The sequence below is a fragment of the Erythrolamprus reginae genome, chromosome 10 (genome assembly GCF_031021105.1).
Source record: "Erythrolamprus reginae isolate rEryReg1 chromosome 10, rEryReg1.hap1, whole genome shotgun sequence".
Classification (NCBI taxonomy): domain Eukaryota; kingdom Metazoa; phylum Chordata; class Lepidosauria; order Squamata; family Dipsadidae; genus Erythrolamprus; species Erythrolamprus reginae.
Window position 1 is genome coordinate 3,455,993 of NC_091959.1, and position 25,893 is coordinate 3,481,885.

The window sequence follows — 25,893 nt, forward strand, 5'->3', positions numbered from 1 at the left end:
GGTGTTTTTCGAACATGGACAAGAAGAAGATGGAGAAAATGCAGCCTCTGGAAACTACGAAGTATTTTTCTTCCCCCGACTCCCAGGCCCATCATCCCCGCCCTCTGCCTTCCCCTCAGGCGCGCCCCCATTTCCCACCTTTCCTACAATCCTGACACTTGTCCGAAATTCATGAGGAAGGGGGGCTGCCCTCTGCGAAAGGGAGCAAACTCCGGGCACACCCCATTGGTCCGCTGGAGGGGGAACGTCACGGCTGGCTTGGGGAAGGTGGCGACGGCGAAGGAAGTGACGTCAAGGAGCCTTACCTCTCTCCTTCACCTCCGGGGTTGGGCAGCAGGCGAGGAGACTGGCGGAAGGAGATCCGGATGTGTCCGAGGTGCGGGGGTTGGGATGGAGTTCTTCCCGGGTCCCATGCTCCCCAGCCGCCGTCTTCCTGCAGGGGAAAAAGCGGATGCCAGGAAGGGACAGGGAGAGGATCAGTGCGGGGGAGGGGGGGCTGGGGCTTGCTGGCGGCCAGCTAGAGTAAAAGCCGGGCGAGGAGGAAGAGGCAGGATTCGCACCTGGCTCTCCGAGGGCCCGATCCTGTCCCGGAGAGAGGGGGGTAGTGAAAGCAAGCGGGGCGGCCTCTCCAGCTGCCTCCTTTTGGGCTCTGCCTTGGGATGAGCCTTTTAGGGCTCCGGGCATGATGGGAGAAAGTGGCTCAGTGGCTGAATTCTGTTTTCTAATTCTTGGCCTTTGTTTTTCTTTCTAACTCAGATACAGAAACTGGGTCACGGCAATTTTTTCTCTCCAGGGGATTTGAAAAAGAGAGACAGCATAATAACTTGCAGGGGTTAGTCCTGCTGCACTCGAAATGGTCCTGGGAAGAAAATGGTATCTGTAGACCCACAACAGTCCTTGGACGCGTTTGGAGTGGCTCTGTTGGACAGAGAAAGGATGGACATCCCACCTTTTCCAAAGGAGCAAAACAGAAAAGGCCCTTCAGCTGCTCAACCCTGGAACTTCATCCGATACCTGGAAGCTGAGGGGCCCCGAGGACTTTGCAGCCGACTCCACAACTTTTGCAGAGGATGGCTGAGACCAGAAAAGTGCACCAAAGCCCAAATGCTGGACCTGGTGGTTCTGGAGCATCTCCTGTTCCTTCTGCCACCAGAGATGGAGAACTGGGTGCGGGAGTGTGGAGCAGAGACCAGCTCCCAGGCGGTGGCCCTGGTGGAAGGTCTCCTCCTGAGCCAGGTGGAAGAGCAGAAGGAGCAGGTCCAGTTGCAGGTGAGAAATCTTGGGGAGCTCAGAAGGGAACAGAGAATGCGTTTGAATACTTCACCCCTCCTTCCCAGACTTTTCTGGTGTTCATGATATACTGCAACTCACCAATTCTTGTAGGACATTGTTCTATTGTTTTCTCACTCAACGTCATGGAGCTTTGAGGTTTTATTCCGATTATAAGAATCCGCTTTATTTCGTGTGAAGTACATTAATTCTGCTGCTTTTTTCCTTCCTCCTATTTGAAGTGCTTTACTATGGAGACCAGAGATCCTGAAGGAAAGAAGCTTTATGGCTTTTATGAAGGAGATCAAACAGCGGTTGGACCTCCAAATCAAGTAAGAAGGGGGGAAATTATTACATTTGTATTCTCTCTTCAGGAAGTGGAGCTGGTGTGCCCAGTGCTCTCTATTTTCCTCTCTTGTCCGGCCAGGATTATTTTTCTTCCACAACATGGAGAACAGAATAGCAGGTTCATGTTCCTGGAGTAAACAATACAAGATCAAACTTTCCTGCTTTGTAAAGGCTGAGAAATTACTTTCCCAGGGAATTTTCTCACTGTTGATTTCAGTTTGTTAGTGTTTTGAGTGGTCCACCACCAGCTCACTTACTCATAGATACTGAGGAGGATGAACCGGGTCCATCTTGGTACCCGAGGCCAGTGTCCTTGACAGCTGTGTCAGATAGTGTGAGGGGGGATTGGAACCTGGGGAACCACCAGAGACTGTAGAAACCTAAATGATGGTAATGCCTGACTCAGAGGAGGAGGGGGACATTGGGGACCAGAAGGCCCTATTAGATGTCAGGTTGAGAAGGTCATGAAGCAGAGAGGAATATCTTTATGGGAAAAGTTCTAGAAGGTGAAATCTCTTTGGAAGAAAGTCTAGACATTGGGTACCTTGACCAGACCCAGACAGTATATAGGTGAGAATTTATGAGTAATATGGTATAGAGAATCAACGTTTGTAATGGTGGAGATCCTTGATCCAGGGTTCTAGAAATGCTGTGTTGGCAAACTGCTGTTATCCCTTTAAGTTCATTGTGCGGAGATGCAGCTGTCTCATGAAAACCGGAAGATTCTTGAGTGTGTATTTAAAAGACATTAGAGCTAAATTGAATTTGGCTCTCAGCCACAGCCCAACGTTATCTGTTAGCCAATTGGACCCGGAACACCACAAACATGGACAAAAATACTGCCCTTATTTTGTACAAATCATTCTTAAATATAGTGAGTTTTTTCTTTGAATTCTCTGCAAGTGGGTGCTTTTGTTCCGATCCGAGTAGGCCCAAGCAGAACATTTAGATGGGGCCCAATCTGTCGATTTTTCTATACCTTGATCTTATCTTCTGGAATGTTGTTGTGTTGTTTGTTCCTGACTGGGACAGTCAATCAGAACATGGTTCATCAATGAATCTTGTCTGATGAATTAGTCAGCCAATCAAAGTGAAGTGTTGACTGAGCATGTCCAGAAACTTAGGAAAGAACATGTGGTATTATAGAAATCTTTTTGTTATGCTTATAAAAGGTTGTTTGAATAAGCAAAATGCAGTCGTTTATGAAGCCTCTGGTTTATTTTGCTACACACAATGCAATAGCTTATTCCTGTTGATTTGGTCTTGTCTGCAAATTTGATGAGTCCCCCTTCAATCCTTTTGTTTCAATCATTGATGAAGATGGACAGATCTTGCTAATCCTCCTGTTCTGTTCTTTTTTCCGGGTTCAGGAGAGTCTCGTGTCCTTCGAGGAGGTGGCTGTGTATTTTTCTGAGGAGGAATGGTCTCAGCTGGACCCTGACCAGAAAGCGCTGCATTCGGAAGTCATGCTTGAAAACCATAGGAACGTGGTCTCTCTTGGTAAGATTTTCCCAGTCGCCAATCAGAGAGTTCAAGAAGACAGATTATAGTTAATTTTTTTAATTATAGAACCACCATTACGGGAGATCATCATCTATGAGGGAGAAGAAAACGATTCGGTCTTCTCATGCTCCAAGGAATGAAAGAGTCAATGTCTCTTTTCTTAGATGCTTTCTGTACCATTTCTTATCTGTATTTTTCCATTTTTATTTGAACGTATGCGTGCGGACTAAAACGGAGGATATGTACTTTTATGTGTGTTTCGGAAGTTATGTAAGAGGACTGTGTTGTCATTTGTCCCTTGAAACCTCCCAAATTGTGTGAGAACAGAACTTTCACACCCACGCCACGGAAGAGCATTCTCCCAATCCAATTCAAGAACAAAGGCTTCGTGCAATGTCACTCAGAGCATCCTAGAGTACAGGTAGTCTTTGTGTTACCACAGTTCAATTAGCGACCATTCCAAGTTGTGGCGAGCCCTCCCCCAAGTACTTGAGACCCAGTTCCAAAACTACAAGTGTTGCAGCACCACAGCCATTGTTCACACTTACTAATTGCTGGGACTTAATGTACTCCGAGTCTTCGGAGAGGAGCGGCATACAAGTCTAATTAATTATTATTATTATTATTATTATTATTATTATTATTATTATTATTATATCACACCGTCTTAGGTGCTTGGGAAGCGCCCAACTGGTGATGAAATACAAAATCCAGCATAATAGTGATCTCGTTTGCTGTGTTGTATTGACATTATCATCATTATTATTATTATCATTATTATTATTATTTTTACAACCATTAGACGCACTGTCCCTCCCCCACAAAAAAGTTGGTGGAAATGTCTTTGTGTCTTATAGAGTGAACAGGGGCTCCCAAATCCTCCCCGGATCTGGATTTTGTCCTTCCTGGCATCAAGAAAGTTGAAAATGGAACAGGCAGATGATTTCAGAGGCAAAAAAAATATTTATTTTATTTTATTTTATTTATTAGATTTGTATGCCGCCCCTCTCCGGAGACTCGGAGCGGCCCATTTATGGTCTGCAGTGTGCTTCTGGATACCAGGGAGGACAAAAATGGGATGCCGAGAAGGCAACCCCCTTTTTTCTTGTTTTCCTTCTCCAAAACTAAGTGCGTTTGAAAAATGTGGCATTTACGACAATGTGGCGAATCATCAGTTCCGTTGCCTACTTTGGTGCATTTACAGAAAAAAAGAGGCCTGAAATAGTGAAAGACACCTAAGATCAGCAGTGAGAAATGTAGCACGATTGATTTTAAGTGATCTCGCACTACCATGCTTTAGGCCTCTGTTCTCTGCTAACCAAGGCCTGCACGAGACCCTGGACAAAATGCTTTGCTAAGAGATTGTTTTGTCTTAGGTCTAGTACAATCCTCAATGTTTAAAAGAACGCAGGCCTAAAGTACTATAGTGTGAGATCATGCTAGATTATTAGCCAGCGATCTTGCACTACCGGTCTCGTGTGATATTGCACCAAATAATTTTAAAGCCTCCGTTCTCTGGGAACTGACTCCTGAACAAAATTCCTGCACAATTAATCAGTGAAACAACTAGCCTCTAGGAGTTATAGATGCTCCAACACTGGAAGTTTTAAGAAGATGTTCTATACCATTTCAGATATAACCATTTGCCTGAAGTGGTAAAAGGGTTGTCTGCCTAAAAGATCTCCAAGTCTGCCTACTTCAAGATCTCCAAGATCTCTTCCAACTCCTTTAATCAATTATTTTCTTTAAATCAAAAATAGACTGAGTGAAATTTGCATATATATAGATAATTGTAAAGAAAGAGGTATTTTATAGATTTTTTTCAAAGCTTTCTCAACTCATGAATATAGAAATCATGCCCATATTACACCTCTGTAAGCATGCACACATACAACCTGATGGCATTTCAGAGAAATTCAGAAGGAAATTCACTTGACATTTTGTACACTTTGATCTTTATCATTTTCATTTCCCTTTTGCTTTGAAGGTAATAATGGGCCCGAGAATCAAGATTCCTGTGAACTGTTCCAAGTGATCAATGCTAAAGATGGAACCAAGAAGTTTGGAATTCGAATGGAATTCAAAAGCCATGAGAGAAACCAGTCAAAGAATTGGAATCAGAAAACCTCATCTTCCACTGATTTTCCAATGCAAGACTTTCTTGCTCAACCAGAGGAACCATATAACTTCTTTATATCTCAAAAAGTGATTGACACAAAAGCGAAGCCTTATAAATGTTTGGAATGTGGAGAATGTTTTAGAACATGGAGGCACCTTACTTCCCATGAAAGAATCCACACTGGGGAGAATCTGTACAAATGCATGGAGACTGGTAAGGTGCTCAAAAAACTCAGTAATACTCTTTCCCATAAAAGGATCCACTCGGGAGTGAAACCATACAAATGCATAGAGTGTGGCAAGACCTTTGCTTATACCAAAAGTCTTATTATCCATAAAAGGGCCCACACAGGGGAGAAGCCGTACAAATGCCTACAGTGTGGCAAGACCTTTCCTTATAGCAGTAGTCTTATTTACCATAAAAGGATCCACACAGGGGAGAAACCATATAAATGCATGGAATGTGGAAAGATGTTTGCTTATAGGAATTCATTTACATTACATGAAAGGATCCACACTGGGGAGAAACCATATAAATGCATGGAGTGTGGAAAGACCTTTGCTCAAAGGAATAAACTTACTTTACATGAAAGGATCCACACAGGGGAGAAACCGTATAAATGCATGGGGTGTGGAAAGACCTTTGCTCATAGGAATACACTTACTTCACATGAAAGGATCCACACAGGGGAGAAACCGTATAAATGCATGGACTGTGATAAGACTTTTGCTACAAGAGATGGTCTTATTTCCCATAAGTGGATCCATACAGGGGAGAAACCCTATAAATGCATGCAGTGTGGAAAGACTTTTACAAATAAAGGTAGTCTTACTTACCATAAGATGATCCACACCGGGAAGAAACCATATGAATGCATGGAGTGTGGAAAGACCTTTGCTCAAAGAGCTACTCTTACTTCCCATACGAGGATCCACACGGGGGAGAAACCATTTAAATGCATGGAGTGTGGAAAGACTTTTACTGAAAAACGCAGACTTATTTCCCATAAAATAATCCACATGGGGGAGAAACCGTATAAATGCATGGAGTGCGGAAAGACATTTACTGAAAAAAGAAATCTTACTTCCCATAAGATGATCCACATGGGGGGGGAACCGTATAAATGCATGGAGTGTGGAAAGACCTTTGCTTATGCCAATAGTCTTATTTATCATAAAAGGACCCATACACGGGAGAAACCGTATAAATGCATGGAATGTGGAAAGTCCTTTGCTAATAGGTTTTCACTTAGTTCACATGAAAGGATCCACACAGGGGAGAAACCGTATAAATGCATGGAATGTGGAAAGTCCTTTGCTCATAGGTTTTCACTTACTTCACATGAAAGGATCCACACAGGGGAGAAACCGTATAAATGCATGGACTGTGGAAAGACATTTGCTAGAAGAGCTACTCTTACTTCCCATAAGATGATCCACACAGGGGAGAAACCGTATAAATGCATGGAGTGCGGAAAGACCTTTGCTAAAAGATCTAGTCTTACTTCCCATAAGAGGATCCACACAGGGGAGAAACCATATAACTGCATGGAGTGCGGAAAGACCTTTGCTCAAAGAGCCAATCTTACTTCCCATCAGAGGATCCACACGGAAGAAGCTGTATAAATGCAGGGAGTGTGGAGAGATCTTTGCTGAAAAATGTAATCTTGTTCCTAAGATGATCTACACGGGGGAGAAACCATATAAATGCATGGAATGTAGGAAGAGTTTTACTCAGAATTGTGATCTATCTTATCATTAAAGTATCCATGCTTGGGATAAACTATATAGCAATAGCAATTCCATTATAACATATACCAGTCCACAATGTTTTACAAAACTCTTGAGCAGTTTACCAAGTCAGCATATGGTCTTCAGCAATGTGGGTCATTTTAGCGACTTCAGAAGATTAAAGACTGAATCAACCATGAGCTAATGAGGATCGAACTCCTGGCTGTGGGCAATTAGCAATCACCACTGACCCATCATGTCTATAGGTTTGTATGTGTATGCATATTGTGCCTTTCTGATCCAAATGAGAGAATGTTGAATCCAATAAAATGAAATTTTAATTTGGAAAAAAGTAAAGATTTTACACCTGGGCAGGAAAAACATAATACGAAACCTGGCTGAACAAGTTGTCCAAGCCCAAAATTTCAAGCCTTGTAGCATAAGGTATTCTGTTGCTAGCAGAGGAATGGAGGACTCTAATGAAATATCTTTGGGCTCTCTCAATTGTATTAATGTCTGATATGCAGTTCACGTTCCAGACAGATGAGCTGTATTCGAGAATTGATCTAGCAAATATTTTGTGTGCTCTAGTTAGCAGTACCATGTTACCAGAGAAGAAGCTATGCAAGATTAGGTTAACTACTCGTAATACTTTTTTTTGGGGCAATATTGTTATAGTGGGCTATGGCACTAAGGTCATTAGAGATGAGTACTCCAACATCCTTGACAGAGTGAGGTTCGTTTACAAGAGTGCCCATCCAGTTTTCCTTTTTGTAAAAGAAGGGAAGATGGGATGAGAGCAAGGAAGGAAAAATGAGGAAAGAGAGAAAGGAGAAGGGCTGGAGGGAGGAAGAAAGGAAGGATAATAAGAATATGAGAAGGTCAGAGTCCAACCCCCTGCTTAGGCGGGAAACTATTCCATTTCAAGCAGGTGGCTGTCCAATAGTTTTCCCTCGATTTTCGCGGGTTCGAACTTCGGGAATTGCCTATAACACGTTTTTTCAAAAAATATTAATTAAAAAAATACTTCGTGGGTTTTTTTCTATACCACAGTTTTTCCTGCCCGATGACATCATAAGTTATCGCCAAACTAATAATTTTTGCAAATAACAAAAAAAATAATTATTGTTAATAAATATTTATGTTTATAAATATCAGGATCACTAAGTGTCTTATTCAACGGTGAATACCAGTAATAATGATTGAGTAAATGGTTGTTAAGGGAATGGGAAATGGTAATTTAGGGGTTTAAAATGTTAAGGGATGGCTTGTGATACTGTCCATAGCCAAATATGCTGTATTCACTTCCGCATCTCTACTTCGCGGAAATTCGACTTTCGCTGGCAGTCTCGGAACGCATCCCCCGCGAAAATCGATGGAACACTGTATCTTCTTAAGAACTTCCAGTGTTGAAGAATTCACTACTGTTCTAACTGTTGAGATATTTCTCCTTAGTTTTAAGTTGCTTCTCTTCTTGATTAGTTTCCACCCATTGCTTCTTGTTCTAATCTCACGTGTTTTCGAGAATAATAATTTATTAGATTTGTATGCCGCCCCTCTCCGAAGAATAGCTTGACTCCCTCTTCTTTATGGCAACTCTTGAGATATTAGAAAGCTGCTATCATGTCACCCCTGGTCCTTCTTTTCATTAATGACTGACGGCCACCTAATATCTTCACTTCTGCAGATTCTCAAAGATTTCTGAGGCCGCTATTGAGTACTTCTCTTCACTAGAGTCTAGACTAATCATGCCCACTTACTGCAACAGTTCTTTGTATGTTTTAGCCTCCGATCCCTTAATCCTCTTTGTTGCTCTTTTTTACATCGCGGTGACCAATTTTTACAAAAAAGTAAACCCATTTACCTGATTGTGGCTTCCCTTCCAGTGCCGCCTTCCTCCCTTTTCAGGCCAGAGTTGTCGCAATAACCTTAAGACATGAGTTGTATTTGCCCAGAGAGCCTCCTGGTGCTTGTCTTCTGACCAGTGTCTATTTCTGACAGGATTTGGGCCCTTTTGTGGCCTCGTATATCCCCCCCAGCCTTCAGGGTGGTTGTTCTTGAGGGAAATGACTTCAAATCCTCCACAGAGGTATATCTCCATCTCCACAAACCTTTCCTGGACAAGAAGGAAAAGATGGAGAAATTGCAGCCTCTGGAAACTACAAAGCTTTTTTTTTTCCTTTTTCCCGGCTGACAGCCATGGTGAGGGCCCTTTCTTCCCCTGACTCCCATGCCCATCATCCCCGCCCTCTCCCTTCCCCTCAGGCGCGCCTCTTTCCCACCTTTTCTACAATCCTGGCACTTTGCCCAAAATTCATGAGGGAGGGGGCGCATCTACCAATCGAATGGGAGCTCCAGGCGCTCCCCATTGGTCCGCTGGAGACCGAACGTCACGGCTGACTTAGAAAAGGAGGCGGAGGCGAAGGAAGTGACGTCACTGGATCTTGCCTCTCTAGGATGCCACACTCGCTCTCGTTAGCCTCTCGGAAGGCAGGCGTAGAGGCTGGCGGAGGGTATCGGAACGTGCTCCGGTTGAGGGGGTGGGGGTCTTTTCCCAGATCCCATGCTTCCCAGCCGCTGTCTCCCTGCAGGGGTAAGTGGGAATGGCGAGGGGGGGCATCCAGGGAGGGGCGGGGGGCCAGCAAGAGGAGAGAAACCGGGCGAGGTGGAAGAGGCAGGATTCGCACCAGGCTCTCCGAGGGCCCGATCCTGTCCCCGGGGTGCGGTGGGGCAGCCCCTCCAGCTGCCTTTTTTCGGGCCCTGCGCTGTGATGAGCCTCTTAGGGCTCCGGGCAGGTTGGGAGAAAGTGGCTGAATTCTGTTTTCTAATTCTTGGCCTTTGTTTTTCTTTCCATCTCAGATACAGAAAGTGGAAGCTGTTTGTGGTCTTCATCTGGAGACCCATAGGAGTCCTTGCACCCGTTTGGAGTTGCTCTGCATGGCAGAGTATGGAGACCCCACCTCTTGCAAAGGAGCGAAACGGAAAAGGCCCTGCAGCTGCTCAGCCTAGGAAGGGTGGGGAGATCTGGAGAAGACCAGGGCAGAAGATCCTGGAGGAGGAAACCATCCTCCCTTCCGAGGTTCAACCCTGGAACTTCATCCGATACCGGGAAGCTGAGGGACCACGAGGACTTTGCAGCCGACTCCACGGCTTTTGCAGAGGATGGTTGAGACCAGAAAAGCTCACCAAAGCCCAAATGCTGGACCTGGTGGTTCTGGAGCATCTCCTGTTCCTTCTGCCACCAGAGATGGAGGGCTGGGTGCGGGAGTGTGGAGCAGAGACCAGCTCCCAGGCGGTGGCCCTGGTGGAAGGTCTCCTCCTGAGCCAGGCGGAGGAGCAGAAGGAGCAGGTCCAGTTGCAGGTGAGAAATCTTGGGGAGCTCAGAAGGGAATAGAGAATGTGTTTGAATACTTCACCCCTCCTTCCCAAACGTTTATGGTGTTCATAATATATATCAATTCACCAATTCGTGTAAGACAGTGTTCTATTGATTTCTCACTCAATTTCACGGATGCATATTGGGCTTTGAGGTTGTGTTCTAAATATAAGAATCTGCTTTATTTCATGTGACATACGTTAATTCTGCTCCTTTTTTCATTCCTCCTATTTGAAGTGTTGCACTGAGGATACCAGAGATCCTCAAGGAAAGAAGAACCCATCAAATCCCCCTCAGGAGCCATTTTTCTGGAGGATCCCTTGGGAAGATGAAAGTCAAGACACCTCAGAAGGTATTGGAAGATTCTCCGATTACCCAATCTTCTTATCTTCGCCCTCTCTTCTGTTCTATAGAATATCTCCTCCTATTTTGTTAATTTTGCATTTTGAAATTGTTTATTCCTAACAGAGAAACAAAGAATGAAGCTCTCTGGTTTTTATGAAGGTGATCAAACAGCGGTTGGATCTCCAAATCAAGTAAGAAAGGGAAAAAATACGAGATTTGTATTCCTCCTTCATGAAGTGGAGCGGGTGTGCAGAGTGCTCTCTCCTTCTATTTTCCTCTCTTGTTTGGCCAGGATAGTTATGGAATTATTCCACCACAAGGAGAACAGAATAGCAGGTTGAAGTTCCTGGAGAAAACAAGAGAACATCAAACTTTCCCGCTTTGCAAAGGCTGAGAAATGACTTTTCCAGGGAATTTTCTCTTATTTGTGGCTCGGACTACCAGATCAATCAATGATAGTGGGAGCGATAAATCAGTTGATCCAGAAGTGGGATTACTTTACTGAAAGGCACTGAAGGTTTTGCAGAATCAATGAATTTGATAAAACCTCCCCAAATATTTCTTCACTGAAAGCAATTTTCAGTTTTGCCCATATTCTCATCTAAAATTGATGAGATGAAATAAAATGACCCGGATTGTGGGGGCAATAGCCTAGCTCTGTTAAAAAAGTGCTATTGCTAACGTGTTGTAAGCCGCCCTGAGTCTAAAGAGAAGGGCGCCATAAAAATTGAATGAATGAATGAATAAATAAAATGTGAATATTCTAAAGTGGTACTAACACTTAATGTCATCTCAACACTATCCCTCTTAGTGTGGCCTAGGCTGTTGTTGTTTTGCAACGGTAGCATTCTGCTGACTCATGTTGTTCACTAGGATTCCAAGATCCTTGCTGCATTAACTACTATCACCTATTCTATGCCAATGCATTTTGTTTTTCTTTCCTAAATGTAGAACCTTACATATCTCACTGTTGATTTCATTTTGTTACTGTTGTGAGTGGTCCACGACCTGATCAGTTAGTCATAGATTCTGAGGAGGGTGAACTGGGTCCATTTTGGTACCCGAGGCCACTGTTCTTGACAACTGAGTCAGAGAGTGAGAGTGAGGGAAAATTGGAACCTGAGAAACCTGCGGAACTATCAGAGACTGTAGAAACCCCAATGACTTAGAGGAGGAGGGGGACATTGGGGACCAGGAGCCCCTATTAGATGTCACGGTAAGAAGGTGACGGAGGAATATCTATGGGAAAAGTTCGAGAAGGTGAAATCTCTATGGAAAAAAGTCTAGACATGAGATATCTCTAGGAAATAGTTGACCACACCCATACAGTATATAAGTGAGGATTTATGGGTAAAGAGACATGGAGAACCAATGTTTGTAATGGATGTCCTAGATCTGGAGTTCCAGAAAGGCTTTGCTGGCAAACTGCTGTTATCCCTTTAAGTTCATTGTGCAGAGATGCAGCTATCTGGTGAAAACGTGAAGATTCGTGAGTATGTATTTAAAAAATATTACACCCCTGAAGAATGTCAATTTGGTCTTGTCTGCAAATTTGATGGGTTCCCCTTCGATCCTCTTGTCTAAATCATTGATGAAGATGAAGAGATCTTGCGAATCCTCCTGTTCTGTTCTTTTTTCCGTGTTCAGGAGAGTCTTGTGTCTTTCGAGGAGGTAGCTGTGTATTTCTCCGGGGAGGAATGGTCTCAGCTGGACCCTGACCAGAAAGCGCTGCATTCGGAAGTCATGCTTGAAAACTATAGGAATGTGGTCTCTCTTGGTAAGATTTTCCTAGTCACCAATCAGAGTTCAAGACGACAGATTATAGTTAATTTTTTTAATTATAAAACCACCATTACGGGAGATCATCGTCTATGACGGAGAAGAAAACGATTCAGAATGAAATTCACTTGACTTTCTACACTTTGATCTTTATCATTTTCATTTCCCTTTTGCTTTGAAGGTAATAATGGGCCCGAGAATCAAGATTCCTGTGAACTGTTCCAAGTGATCAATGCTAAAGATGGAACCAAGAAATTTGAAATTCGAATGGAATTCGAAAGCCATGAGAGAAACCAGTCAAAGAATTGGAATCAGAAAACCTCATCTTCCACTGATGTTCCAATGCAAGACTTTCTTGCTCAACCAGAGGAACCATATAACTTCTTTACATCTCAAAAAGTGATTGACACAAAAGCGAAGCCTTATAAATGTTTGGAATGTGGAGAATGTTTTAGAACATGGAGGCACCTTACTTCCCATGAAAGAATCCACACTGGGGAGAATCTGTACAAATGCATGGAGAGTGGTAAGGTGCTCAAAAAACTCAGTAATACTCTTTCCCATAAAAGGATCCACTCGGGAGTGAAACCATACAAATGCATAGAGTGTGGCAAGACCTTTGCTTATACCAAAAGTCTTATTATCCATAAAAGGGCCCACACAGGGGAGAAGCCGTACAAATGCATACAGTGTGGCAAGACCTTTGCTTATAGCAATAGTCTTATTTACCATAAAAGGATCCACACAGGGGAGAAACCATATAAATGCATGGAATGTGGAAAGATGTTTGCTTATAGGAATTCATTTACTTTACATGAAAGGATGCACACTGGGGAGAAACCATATAAATGCATGGAGTGTGGAAAGACCTTTGCTCAAAGGAATAAACTTACTTTACATGAAAGGATCCACACAGGGGAGAAACCATATAAATGCATGGAATGTGGAAAGACCTTTGCTCATAGGAATGCATTTACTTTACATGAAAGGGTCCACACAGGGGAGAAACCATATAAATGCATGGAGTGTGGAAAGACTTTTGCTCAGAGGGGTACACTTATTTCACATGAAAGGATCCACACTGGGGAGAAACCGTATAAATGCATCGAGTGTGGAAAGACTTTTACAAAAAAAGGTAGTCTTACTTCCCATAAGATGATCCACACCGAGGAGAAACCATATGAATGCATGGAGTGTGGAAAGACCTTTGCTCAAAGAGCTACTCTTACTTCCCATACGAGGATCCACACGGGGGAGAAACCATTTAAATGCATGGAGTGTGGAAAGACCTTCACTGAAAAACGTAGTCTTATTTCCCATAAAATAATCCACATGGGGGAGAAACCGTATAAATGCATGGAGTGCGGAAAGACATTTACTGAAAAAAACAATCTTACTTCCCATAAGATGATCCACACGGGGGTGAAACCGTATAAATGCATGGAGTGTGGAAAAACCTTTGCTTATGGCAATAGTCTTATTTACCATAAAAGGACCCATACAGGGGAGAAACCATATAAATGCATGGAATGTGGAAAGTCCTTTGCTCATAGGTTTTCACTTACTTCACATGAAAGGATCCACACAGGGGAGAAACCGTATAAATGCATGGACTGTGGAAAGATGTTTGCTAGAAGAGCTAATCTTAATTCCCATAAGATGATCCATACAGGGGAGAAACCGTATAAATGCATGGAGTGCGGAAAGACCTTTGCTAAAAGATCTAATCTTACTTCCCATAAGATGATCCACACAGGGGAGAAACCGTATAAATGCATGGAGTGCGGAAAGACCTTTTCTCAAAGAGGAAATCTTGCTTCCCATAAGATGATCCACACAGGGGAGAAGCCATATAAATGCATGGAGTGTGGAAAGACCTTTGCTGATAGGAATAAACTTACTTTACATGAAAGAATCCACACGGGGGAGAAACCATATAAATGCATGGATTGTGAAAAGACCTTTGCTCAAAGAGCTCAGCTTACTTCCCATAAGAGGATCCACACAGGGGAGAAACCATATAAATGCATGAAGTGTGGAAAGACCTTTGCTCAGAGGGGTACACTTACTTCACATGCAAGGATCCACACAAGAGAGAAACCATATAAATGCATGGAATGTGGAAAGACCTTTGCTCAAAGAGCCCGTCTTACTTCCCATCAGAGAATCCACACGGAAGAAGCTGTATAAATGCAGGGAGTGTGGAGAGATCTTTGCTGAAAAATGTAATCTTGTTCCTCATAAGATGATCTACAAGGGGGAGAAACCATATAAATGCATGGAATGTAGGAAGTTTTACTCAGAATTGTGATCTATCTTATGATTAAAGTAGCCATGCTTGGGAGAGACTATATAGCAATAGCAATTCCATTATAACATATACCAGTCCACAATGTTTTACCAATCTCTTGAGCAGTTTACCAAGTCAGCATATGGTCTTCAGCAATGTGGGTCATTTTAGTGACTTCAGAAGATTAAAGACTGAATCAACCATGAGCCAATGAGGATCGAACTCCTGGCTGTGGGCAATTAGCAATCACCACCGTCCCACCATGTCTATAGGTTTGTATGTGTATGCATATTGTGCCTTTCTGATCCAAATGAGAGAATGTTGAATCCAATAAAATGAAACTTTAATTTGGAAAAAAGGAAAAGATGTTACACCTGGGCAGGAAAAACATAATATGAATCCTGGCTGAAAAAGTTGTCCAAGCCCAAAATTTCAAGCCTTGTAGCATAATGTATTCTGTTGCTAGCAGAGGAATGGAGGACTCTAATGAAATATCTCTGGGTTCTCTCAATTGTATTAATGTCTGACATGCAGTTCACGTTCCAGACAGATGAGCTGTATTCGAGAATTGATCTAGCAAATATTTTGTGTGCTCTAGTTAGCAGTATCATGTTACCAGAGAAGAAGCTATGCAAGATTAGGTTAACTACTCTTAAAACTTGTTATAGTGGGCTATGGCACTTTGGTCATTAGAGATGAGCACTCCAACGTCCTTGACAGAGTGAGAATCCTCTACAAGAGTGTGCCCATCCAGTTTCCCTTTTTGCATTTGGGAATGTAAAGGAGAGACAGGAAAGAGGAAAGAGAAAAAGAAGGAAAGATGAGATGAGAGCAATGAAGGAAAAATAAGGAAAGATGGACAGAAAGGAGAATGGGGAGGGAAGGAAGGAAGGAATTTGCCCCAACAATCTGGGTCTTCAATGAAGTAGAAACCCCTGTTGTAGATGATTCAGAAAGAGAAATCCCATTGAAATCACCTTTAACTCTGAGGAAATGCAGGTTATAAATGTAACCCACAAGATACAAATGAGCAACAAGGGTAAAAATGTGTTCACTATCTTCTCTAGAATCATGCAGAGAATCATTAGAGATAAGTATTCCAAAGTCCTTGATATAGTGAGGATAGTCTAAAAGGTCGTGTGAATGCAGTTTTCCCTTTTGCATTTGAGCAAGGGATAGAGAAGGAGGAAAGACAAAAGTAGGGAAGATAGGATGAGAGCAAGGAAGGAAAAATGAGGAAAGAGAGAAAGGAGAAGGGATGGAGGGAGGAAGAAAGGATGGATAATAAGAATATGGGAGGGTCTTGCATGGTGATGAGGAAATCTTTTCTGCCCGTGATGAATGCATTTACATATTTTATTCACAGCTTTGAAGCTTTCCAGAATGTTCTTTCACTTCCTGTACTTTGCAGCTCCAGACAATATTACTAGGCTCATATGGAGCCTAGCAACAATGGAACTTTTTAATATCGTGAGCTTCTGGTTTGCCAGTATATTGTTTATTATTGTACATTTTAGTGTGCCCAAGCAAAGAAATGGCAAAGAAAGTACTCACTTTTTAAAAAGTTAAGGCATCTTTCAAATGTTTGAATGGGTTTTCCCATTCGACATAATTGCCATACATTTATGATTGTAATTCTCTTATTTTGTGGCAGGCTTCTGTTGCTTCCATTGCCTTGATCTGTTTTAATTAAAATGAAAAATTTTGCAGGTGGAGGTTTGAAAAGTCAAATTTATTGAGGCCTATATCTGCCATTTCTTAAAAAGTTGTTCACTGTAAAGTTGTAGACGTGTAAAACTGTACATTTGTTTCTTTTACAAGTAATTCTCTTGGTTTGGGAAAATGAAGCAGCATCCTTATGAATTCAGGGGAGCTGAAAATACGGTCCAATTACCCCCTTTAAGATATTTGGAGCTTTAAGTGCCAAGAGCCTCACTAAGCAAGTTCAATGGCCTGGGTGTGTGGCCACTATAATTATAACTACTGTTTTACCTGCTAATCAGTTGGAATTGTAATTTCTGACAATAAACCTCTTTTGAGGGGAGCTATTCTCCCAAGATTGCAGTATTGGTTCTCAAAAAAAAAAAGAATATGGGAGGGTCAGAGTCCAACCTCTGCTTAGGCAGGAAACCCTATTCCATTTCAAGCAGGTGGCTGTCCAATATCTTCTTAAGAACTTCCAGCGTTGAAGAATTCGCTACTGTTCTAACTGCCAAGACGTTTCTCCTTAGTTCTAAGTTGCTTCTCTTCTTGATTAGTTTCCACCCATTTCTTTGTGTTCTAATCTCACGTGTTTTCGAGAATAATAATAATAATAATAATTTATTAGATTTGTATGCCACCCCTCTCCGAAGAATAGCTTGACTCCCTCTTCTTTATGGCAACTCTTGAGATATTAGAAAGCTGCTATCATGTCACCCCTGGTCCTTCTTTTCATTAATGACTGATGGCCACTTAATATCTTCACTTCTGCAGATTCTCAAAGGTTTCTGAGGCCGCTATTGAGTACTTCTCTTCACTAGACTAATCATGCCCACTTGTTGCAACAGTTCTTTGTATGTTTTAGCCTCCGATCCCTTAATCCTCTTTGTTGCTCTTTTTTACATCGCGGTGACCAATTTTTTTTAAAAAGTAAACCCATTTACCTGATTGTGGCTTCCCTTCCAGTGCCGCCTTCCTCCCTTTTCAGGCCAGAGTTGTCGCAATAACCTCAAGACATGAGATGCGTTTCCCCAGAGAGCCTCCTGGTCCTTGTCTTCTGACCAGTGTCTATTTCTGACAGGATTTGGGCCCTTTTGTGGCCTCGTATATCCCCCCCCCCCAGCCTTCAGGGTGGCTGTTCTTGAGGGAAATGACTTCAAATCCTCCACAGAGGTTTATCTCCATCTCCACAAACGATTTATAGAGGAAGATGGAAAAACTGCAGCCTCTGTAAACCACAAAGCTTTTGTTTTTTCGTGCTGTGGTGAGGGCCCTTTCTTCCCCTGACTCCCATGCCCATCATCCCCGCCCTCTCCCTTCCCCTCAGGCGCGCCTCTCTTTCCCGCCTTTTCTACAATCCTGGCACTTTGCCCAAAATTCATGAGGGAGGGGGCGCCATCTACCAATCGAATGGGAGAAACTCCAGCCACTCCCCATTGGTCCATTGGAGGCCGAACGTCACGGCTGACTTAGAAAAGGAGGCGGCGGCGAAGGAAGTGACGTCACTGGGTCTTGCCTCTCTAGGAAGCCATACTCGCTTTCGTTAGCCTCTGGGACTAGGCAGGAGGCGTAGAGGCTGGCGGAGGGCATCGGAGCATGTTCCAGGTGAGGGGGGGGGGTTGTCTTTTCCCAGGTCCCATGCTTCCCAGCCGCCGTCTCCCTGCAGGGGTAAGTGGGGATGGCGAGTGGGGACATCCAGGGAGGGGCGGGGGGCCAGCAAGAGGAGAGAGACCGGGCGAGCTGTAAGAGGCAGGATTCGCACCAGGCTCTCCGAGAGCCCGATCCTGTCCCCGGGGTGGGCGGGGGAGGGAAGGGTGGCGGCCTCTCCAGCTGCCTCCTTCTGGGCCCTGCGCTGGGATGAGCCTCTTAGGGCTCAGGACAAGCTGGGAGAAAGTGGCTCAGTGGCTGAATTCTGTTTTCTAATTCTTGGCCTTTGTTTCTCTTTCCATCTCAGATACAGAAAGTGGAAGCCGTTTGTGGTCTTCATCTGGAGACCCGCAAGAGTCCTTGCACCCATTTGGAGTTGCTCTGCAGGACAGAGAGAAGATGGAGACCCCACCTCTTGCAAAGGAGCGAAACGGAAAAGGCCCTGCAGCTGCTCAGCCTAGGAAGATCTGGAGAGGACCAGGGCAGAAGATCCTGGATGAGGAAACCATCCTCCCTTCCGAGGTTCAACCGTGGAACTTCATCCAATACCGGGAAGCTGAGGGGCCCCGAGGACTTTGCAGCCAAATCCATGACTTTTGCAGAGGATGGTTGAGACCAGAAAAGCTCACCAAAGCCCAAATGCTGGACCTGGTGGTTCTGGAGCATCTCCTGTTCCTTCTGCCTGCAGAGATGGAGGGCTGGGTGCGGGAGTGTGGAGCAGAGACCAGCTCCCAGGCGGTGGCCCTGGCGGAAGGTCTCCTCCTGAGCCAGGCGGAGGAACAGAAGGAGCAGGTCCAGTTGCAGGTGAGAAATCTTGGGGGGCTCAGAAGGGAATAGAGAATGTGTTTGAATACTTCACCCCTCCTTCCCAGACTTTTATGGTGTTCATAATATATCCCAGTTCACCAATTCTTCTAGGACATTGTTCTCTTGTAATCTCACGGATGGATATTGGGGGCTTTGAGGTTGTGTTCCGAACATAAGAATCCGCTTTATTTCATGTGACATATGTTAATTCTGCTGCTTTTTTCCTTCCACCTATTTGAAGTGTTTTACTATGGAGACCAGAGATCCTGAAGGAAAGAAGAACCCATCAAATCCCCCTCAAGAGCCACTTTTCTGGAGGGTCCTTTGGGAAGATCAAAGTCAAGACACCTCAAAAGGTATTGGAAGATTCTCCGATTAACCAATCTTCTTATCTTCGCCCTCTCTTCTCTTCTATAGAATCTCTCCTCCTATTTTGTTAATTATGCACTTTGAACTTATTTATACCTTACAGAGAAACAAAGAATGAAGCTCTCTGGTTTTTATGAAGGTGATCAAACAGCGGTTGGATTTCCAAATCAAGTAAGAAAGGGAAAAAATACGAGATTTGTATTCCTCCTTCATGAAGTGGAGCGGGTGTGCAGAGTGCTCTCTCCTTCTATTTTCCTCTCTTGTTTGGCCAGGATTGTTATGGAATTATTCCACCACAAGGAGAACAGAATAGCAGGTTGAAGTTCCTGGAGAAAACAAGAGAACATCAAACTTTCCCGCTTTGCAAAGGCTGAGAAATGACTTTTCCAGGGAATTTTCTCTTATTTGTGGCTCGGACTACCAGATCAATCAATGATAGTGGGAGCGATAAATCAGTTAATCCAGAAGTCGGATTACTTTACTGAAAGGCACTGAAGGTTTTTCAGAATCAATGAATTTGATAAAACCTCCCCAAATATTTCTTCACTGAAAGCAATTTTCAGTTTTGCCCATATTCTCATCTAAAATTGATGAGATGAAATAAAATGATCCGGATTGTGGGGGCAATAGCCTAGCTCTGTTAAAAAAGTGCTATTGCTAACGTGTTGTAAGCCGCCCTGAGTCTAAGGAGAAGGGCGCCATAAAAATTGAATGGATGGATGGATGGATAGATAGATTAGAGAGATAGATAGTATAGATAGTATAGATAGATAGATGATAGATAGATAGTATAGATAGATTATAGATAACAGATAGATAGATAGATAGATAGATAGATAGATAGATAGATAGATAGATAGATAGATAGATAGATAGATAGATAGATAGATAGATAAAATGTGGATATTCTAAAGTGGTACTAACACTTAATGTCATCTCAACACTATCCCTGTTAATGTGGCCTATGTTGTTGTTGTTGTTGTTGTTTTGCAACGGTAGCATTCTGCTGACTCATGTTGTTCCATAAGATTCCAAGATCCTTGTTGCATTAACTACTATCAGCTATTCTGTGCCTATGTTTCTATGCACTTGGTTTTTCTTTCCTAAATGTAGAACCTTACATATCTCACTGTTGATTTCATTTTGTTAGCGTTGTGAGTGGTCCACGGCCAGATCAGTTACTCATAGGTTCTGAGGAGGATGAACCGGGTCCATCTTGGTACCCGAGGCCAGTGTCCTTGACAGCTGTGTCAGAGAGTAAAGGTGAAGGGAGAATTGGAACCTGAGAAACCTGCAGAACTATCAGAGACTGTAGAAACCCCAATGACTTAGAGGAGGAGGGGGACATTGGGGACCAGGAGCCCCTATTAGATGTCACAGTAAGAAGGTGACGGAGGAATATCTTTATGGGAAAAGTTCGAGAAGGTGAAATCTCTATGGAAAAAAGTCTAGACATGAAATATCTCTAGGAAATAGTTGACCACACCCAGACAGTATATAAGTGAGGATTTATGGGTAAAGAGACATGGAGAATCAATGTTTGTAATGGATGTCCTAGATCCGAGGTTCCAGAAAGGCTTTGCTGGCAAACTGCTGTTATCCCTTTAAGTTCATTGTGCAGAGATGCAGCTATCTGATGAAAACCTGAAGATTCGTGAGTATGTGTTTAAAAAACATTACACCCCTGAAGAATGTTGATTTGGTCTTGTCTGCAAATTTGATGAGTTCCCCTTTGATCCTCTTGTTTAAATAATTGATGAAGATGGAGAGATGTTGTGAATCCTCCTGTTCTGTTCTTTTTTCCATGTTTAGGAGAGTCTAGTGTCCTTCGAGGAGGTGGCTGTGTATTTCTCTGGGGAGGAATGGTCTCAGCTGGACCCTGACCAGAAAGCGCTGCATTCGGAAGTCATGCTTGAAAACCGTAGGAACGTGGTCTCTCTTGGTAAGATTTTCCTAGTCACCAATCAGAGAGTCCAAGAATTAATTTAATTAATTCGACTTCTATGCCACCCAATCCCGTAGGACTCAGGGCAGCTTACAATAAAAAAAACAATACAATAATACAATGAAAAGTCAAACAACAATAGTAATTAAAACCCCATAACCCTAACAACCCATTAAAAAACTCTAAATCAATCTAACAACGAAACATAATTCGGCCCAGGTTTTAACAGCTTTTTGAAAAGCCAGTAGAGTGGGAGCAGTGCAAATATCAGGGGGCAGTTGGTTCCATAGAGCTGGGGCCGCAACAGAAAAGGCCCTCCCTTGCGGTACTGCCAACCTACATTGTTTAGTCAATGGGACCTGAAGGAGGCTGATTCTGTGTGATCTAATTCGCCTCTGGGAGGTATGTGGTAGGACGTAGTTCCTTAAATAGTCAGGTCCTAAGAAATGTAGGGCTTTATAAGTAATAACCAACACCTTGAATTGTGACCGGAAACTAATTGGTAGCCAGTGCAGCACGCGGTGTGTTGGTGTTATGTGGGCATTAAGTATCTATCATCTTTATTTAATGGCTGTCTAATTATTCCTAAAAGGAATAATTCTGGTTTTAAGGGAATTGTTTTTCTGTATAATTTGATCAAGGTATTTTTTAATCTTTACCCAAAAGGTTCTAGCTTTGGGGCACGTCCACCAGATGGGGTAGTAGGTCCCTATTTTTTGTTTGCCTTTCCAACAGAAAGGAGATGAAGTTGGAAACATTTTTGATAGCCGGGCTGGAGAAAGGTGCCAGCGGTAAAACATCTTGTACATGTTCTCTGTAAAGTTAGTTGCTATAGTTAATTTGTAATTCTGCGTCCAGATTTTATCCCATTCTGATAGATTTATCGTGTAACCAAAGTTTTGGGACCAAACCACCATATTTCCTTTAACCTGTTCTTCAAAGAGGTCATATTGTAAAATAAATTAATAAAAGCTTGAGATTATCTGGACCGAGAATAATTTTGTCTAAAATATTCACTTTTTGCAAGGTTTGCGTCGTTCTGTTTTGCGATATCTAGATTTGATTTGGAAGGATTGTAACCAGTTCAGATTAATACCTTTAAGATGTAGGGTCTCTTTGGAAGAAAGGAAATTCCTTGATCTTTTTCTCTAACCTTGTTATCATTTTCATTTCCCTTTTCCTTTGAAGGTAACAATGGGCCCAAGAATCAAGATTCCTGTGATCTGTTCCAAGTGATCAATGCTAAAGATGGAACTGAGAAAATTGGAATTCGAATGGAATTTGAAAGCCATGCGAGAAACCAATCAAAGAATTGGAATCAGGAAAGTTCATCTTCCATTGATGTTCCAGTGCAAGACTTTCTTGCCCAACAAGAGGAACCATATAACCTCCTTATATCTCAAAAAGTGACTGACTCAAAAGCGAAGCCTTATAAATGTTTGGAATGTGGAGAAAGTTTTAGAACATGGAGGCAACTTACTTCCCATGAAAGAATCCACACTGGGGAGAATCTGTACAAATGCATGGAGTGTGGTAACGTGTTCAAAAAACGCAGTAATCTTCTTTCCCATAAAAGGATCCACTCGGGAGTGAAACCATACAAATGCATAGATTGCGGAAAGACCTTTGCTTATAGCAGTAGTCTTATTTCCCATAAAAGAGTCCACACTGGGGAGAAACCATATAAATGCATGGAGTGTGGAAAGACCTTTTCTCATACATCTAATCTTAAGTCCCATAAGATGATCCACATGGGGGAGAAACCGTATAAATGCATGGAGTGTGGAAAAACCTTTGCTCATAGAGCTTATCTTTCTTCCCATAAGATGATCCACACAGGGGAGAAACCATACAAATGTATAGAGTGTGGAAAGACCTTTACTGAAAAAAGTAATCTTATTTCCCATAAGATGATCCACACTGGGGAGAAACCGTATAAATGCATGGAGTGTGGAAAGACCTTTGCTCACAGATCTAATCTTACTTCCCATAAGGTGATCCACACAGGGGAGAAACCGTATAAATGCATGGAGTGTGGAAAGACCTTTGCTCATAGGAATACACTTACTTTACATGAAAGGATCCACACAGGGGAAAAACCGTATAAATGCATGGAATGTGGAAAGACCTTTGCTGATAGGAATACACTTATTTTACATGAAAGGATCCACACAGGAGAGAAACCGTATAAATGCATGGAATGTGGAAAGATGTTTGCTTATAGAGCTATGCTTGCTTCCCATAAGAGGATCCACACTGGTGAGAAGCCGCATAAATGCATGGAATGTGGAAAGACCTTTACTGGAAAACATCATCTTATTTCCCATAAGATGATCCACACGGGGGAGAAACCATATAAATGCATGGAATGTGGAAAGAGTTTTACCCAGAATTGTCATCTTACTTCTCATAAAAGAATTCACTTAGGAGTGAAACCGTATAAATGCATAGAGTGTGGAAAGACCTTTGCTCATAGGAATACACTTACTTTACATGAAAGGATCCACACTGGGGAGAAACTCTATAAATGCATGGAATGCGGAAAGACCTTTACTGAAAAACGTAGTCTTATTTGCCATAAGAGCATCCACACAGGGGAGAAGCCATATAAATGCATGGAATGTGGAAAGGCCTTTGCTCATAGGAATTCACTTACTTCGCATGAAAGGATTCACACAGGGGAGAAGCCATATAAATGCATGGAGTGTGGAAAGACCTTTGCTCAAAGAGCTCAGCTTACTTCCCATAAGATGATCCACACGGGGGAGAAACCGTATAAATGCATGGAGTGCGGAAAGACCTTTGCTCAAAGAGGTAATCTTATTTCCCATAAGAGGATCCACACGGGGGAGAAACCGTTTAAATGTATGAAGTGTGGAAAGACATTTGCTCATAAGGGTACACTTACTTCACATGAAAGGATCTACACAGGGGAGAAGCCATATAAATGCATGGAGTGTGGAAAGACCTTTGCTCATAGAAGTACACTTACTTCACATGAAAGAATCCACACAAGAGAGAAACCATATAAATGCATGGAGTGTGGCAAGACCTTTGCTCAAAGAGCCCATCTTATTTCCCATCAGGAGATCCATACGGGAGAAGCCGTATAAATGCAGGGAGTGTGGAAAGACCTTTGCTGGAATACGTAGTCTTATTTCCCACACATGGAATACGGCATCCAGTTTTGTCCCTCATATTAACAAAAAAAAAATATTAGACTTTGGAGAAAGTGCAAAGAAGAACAGCTAAGATTATTAAAGGCCTGAGGACTAAAACCTCCAACCGTCATGAACGGTTGGAGGATTTGGGTTTGACTAGTCTCCAGAAGAGAAGGATTAGGACTGACATGATAGCAGAATTCCACACACTCTCACAAAGAGGAGGGGGTGAATTTATTTTCCAGAGTACCAGGAGAAGAAACAATATATACAAAATAATCAAGGAGAGAAGCAACCTCAAAAATAACGAGAATCTTGTACTGAAGAAAATTATCCAGTGGAACAACTTTTCTTCAGACATTGTGATTGTTTCATCACTGGATGTGTTTTATTTTAAGAGACTGGATAGTCACTTGTCTGAAAGAGATCCTATAGGAATATCAATAGATCCTGAAGTGGTCTGTTTGAACCCAAAGTGCACATGGACTTCCAGCCGCTGATGCTTGAGACTTCAGGCACCAGGGCTCCATCAATTCCTAGATGGACAGAAGGAGAATGTTGAGTTGCGGGGCGGGGCGGTGGGCAGGGGTTCTTTTTAAAAAAGCACCCAACTTCTTTCGATTCACTAGTGGATCCAGAAGTGAATTAAAATCTCTCTCCAGCAACTCCTAACTCATGAAATTGGAGCCCCAACCTCCGGAACCGCCTGCTACCGCACTAATCCCAGCGGCCGATAAGGTCCCGCAGAGTTGGCCTTCTCCAGGTCCCGTCGACTAAACAATGTCGTCTGGCGGGCCCCGGGGGAAGAGCCTTCTCTGTGGTGGCCCCGGCCCTCTGGAATCAACTCCCCCCGGAGATTAGAACTGCTCCCCCCCTCCTTGTCTTCCGTAAACTATTTAAGACCCACCTATACCGCCAGGCATGGGGGATTTGAGACACCTTTCCCCCAGGCTTATTATAATTTATGTTTGGTATGTATGTGCTGTTTGTTTTTTAATTATGATAGGGTTTTTAGTTATTTTTAATATTAGATTTGTGCCATTATAATATTGTTTTTATCGTTGTTGTGAGCCGCCCCGAGTCTTCGGAGAGGGGCGGCATACAAATCTAATAAATTCAAATTCAAAATGTTATCAGTTTTTAATCAAAAATTTGGTTAATTTTGAGTTAGCCCATAGAAATGATTCTTGCCATCTGTTTGTTTACCTACTGAAATTAATCTATACATGTTGAAGATGTTTTCAATAAAAAGACAAATTGAAACATTTCAATTTCCACTTAATGCTCTGTCCTTTTTCTTGCTGAAATATTTTTTCTCATCCAGAATTTGCATTTTTTTAATGCAAATAGTCACGATTTTCACTATGTAAAGGCACTGCCTTTTTTTTTAGCTATTCCACAAAGATCTTTAATGTTCCTAGATGTAAAGGGGTGGGGGAGAACTCATATCGGAAATGTTGTTTATTTATTTATTGGATTTGTATGCCACCCCTCTCCGTAGACT

General features: G+C 42.7%; 2 protein-coding genes and 1 pseudogene across 2 annotated transcripts; all 3 read left to right on the plus strand.

Moving 5' to 3' along the window:
* Positions 1-312: 312 nt before the first annotated feature.
* Positions 313-8,124, plus strand: LOC139173205 (zinc finger protein 665-like; annotated as a pseudogene).
* Positions 8,125-9,431: 1,307 nt separating this feature from the next.
* On the plus strand, positions 9,432-24,443 carry LOC139173209 (zinc finger protein 208-like). The gene is made up of 7 exons (XM_070762823.1): positions 9,432-9,562; positions 9,829-10,330; positions 10,583-10,697; positions 10,814-10,881; positions 12,338-12,467; positions 12,651-14,653; positions 22,656-24,443. Exons 2-7 carry the CDS (start codon positions 9,917-9,919, stop codon positions 24,339-24,341), a joined length of 4,416 nt encoding a protein of 1,471 aa, XP_070618924.1. The 5' UTR covers positions 9,432-9,562; positions 9,829-9,916; the 3' UTR covers positions 24,342-24,443.
* LOC139173145 (uncharacterized) lies at positions 14,715-21,188 on the plus strand. The gene is made up of 7 exons (XM_070762737.1): positions 14,715-14,754; positions 15,428-15,480; positions 18,008-18,065; positions 18,415-18,911; positions 19,156-19,270; positions 19,387-19,454; positions 19,556-21,188. Exons 1-7 carry the CDS (start codon positions 14,715-14,717, stop codon positions 19,655-19,657), a joined length of 933 nt encoding a protein of 310 aa, XP_070618838.1. The 3' UTR covers positions 19,658-21,188.
* Positions 24,444-25,893: the final 1,450 nt, after the last annotated feature.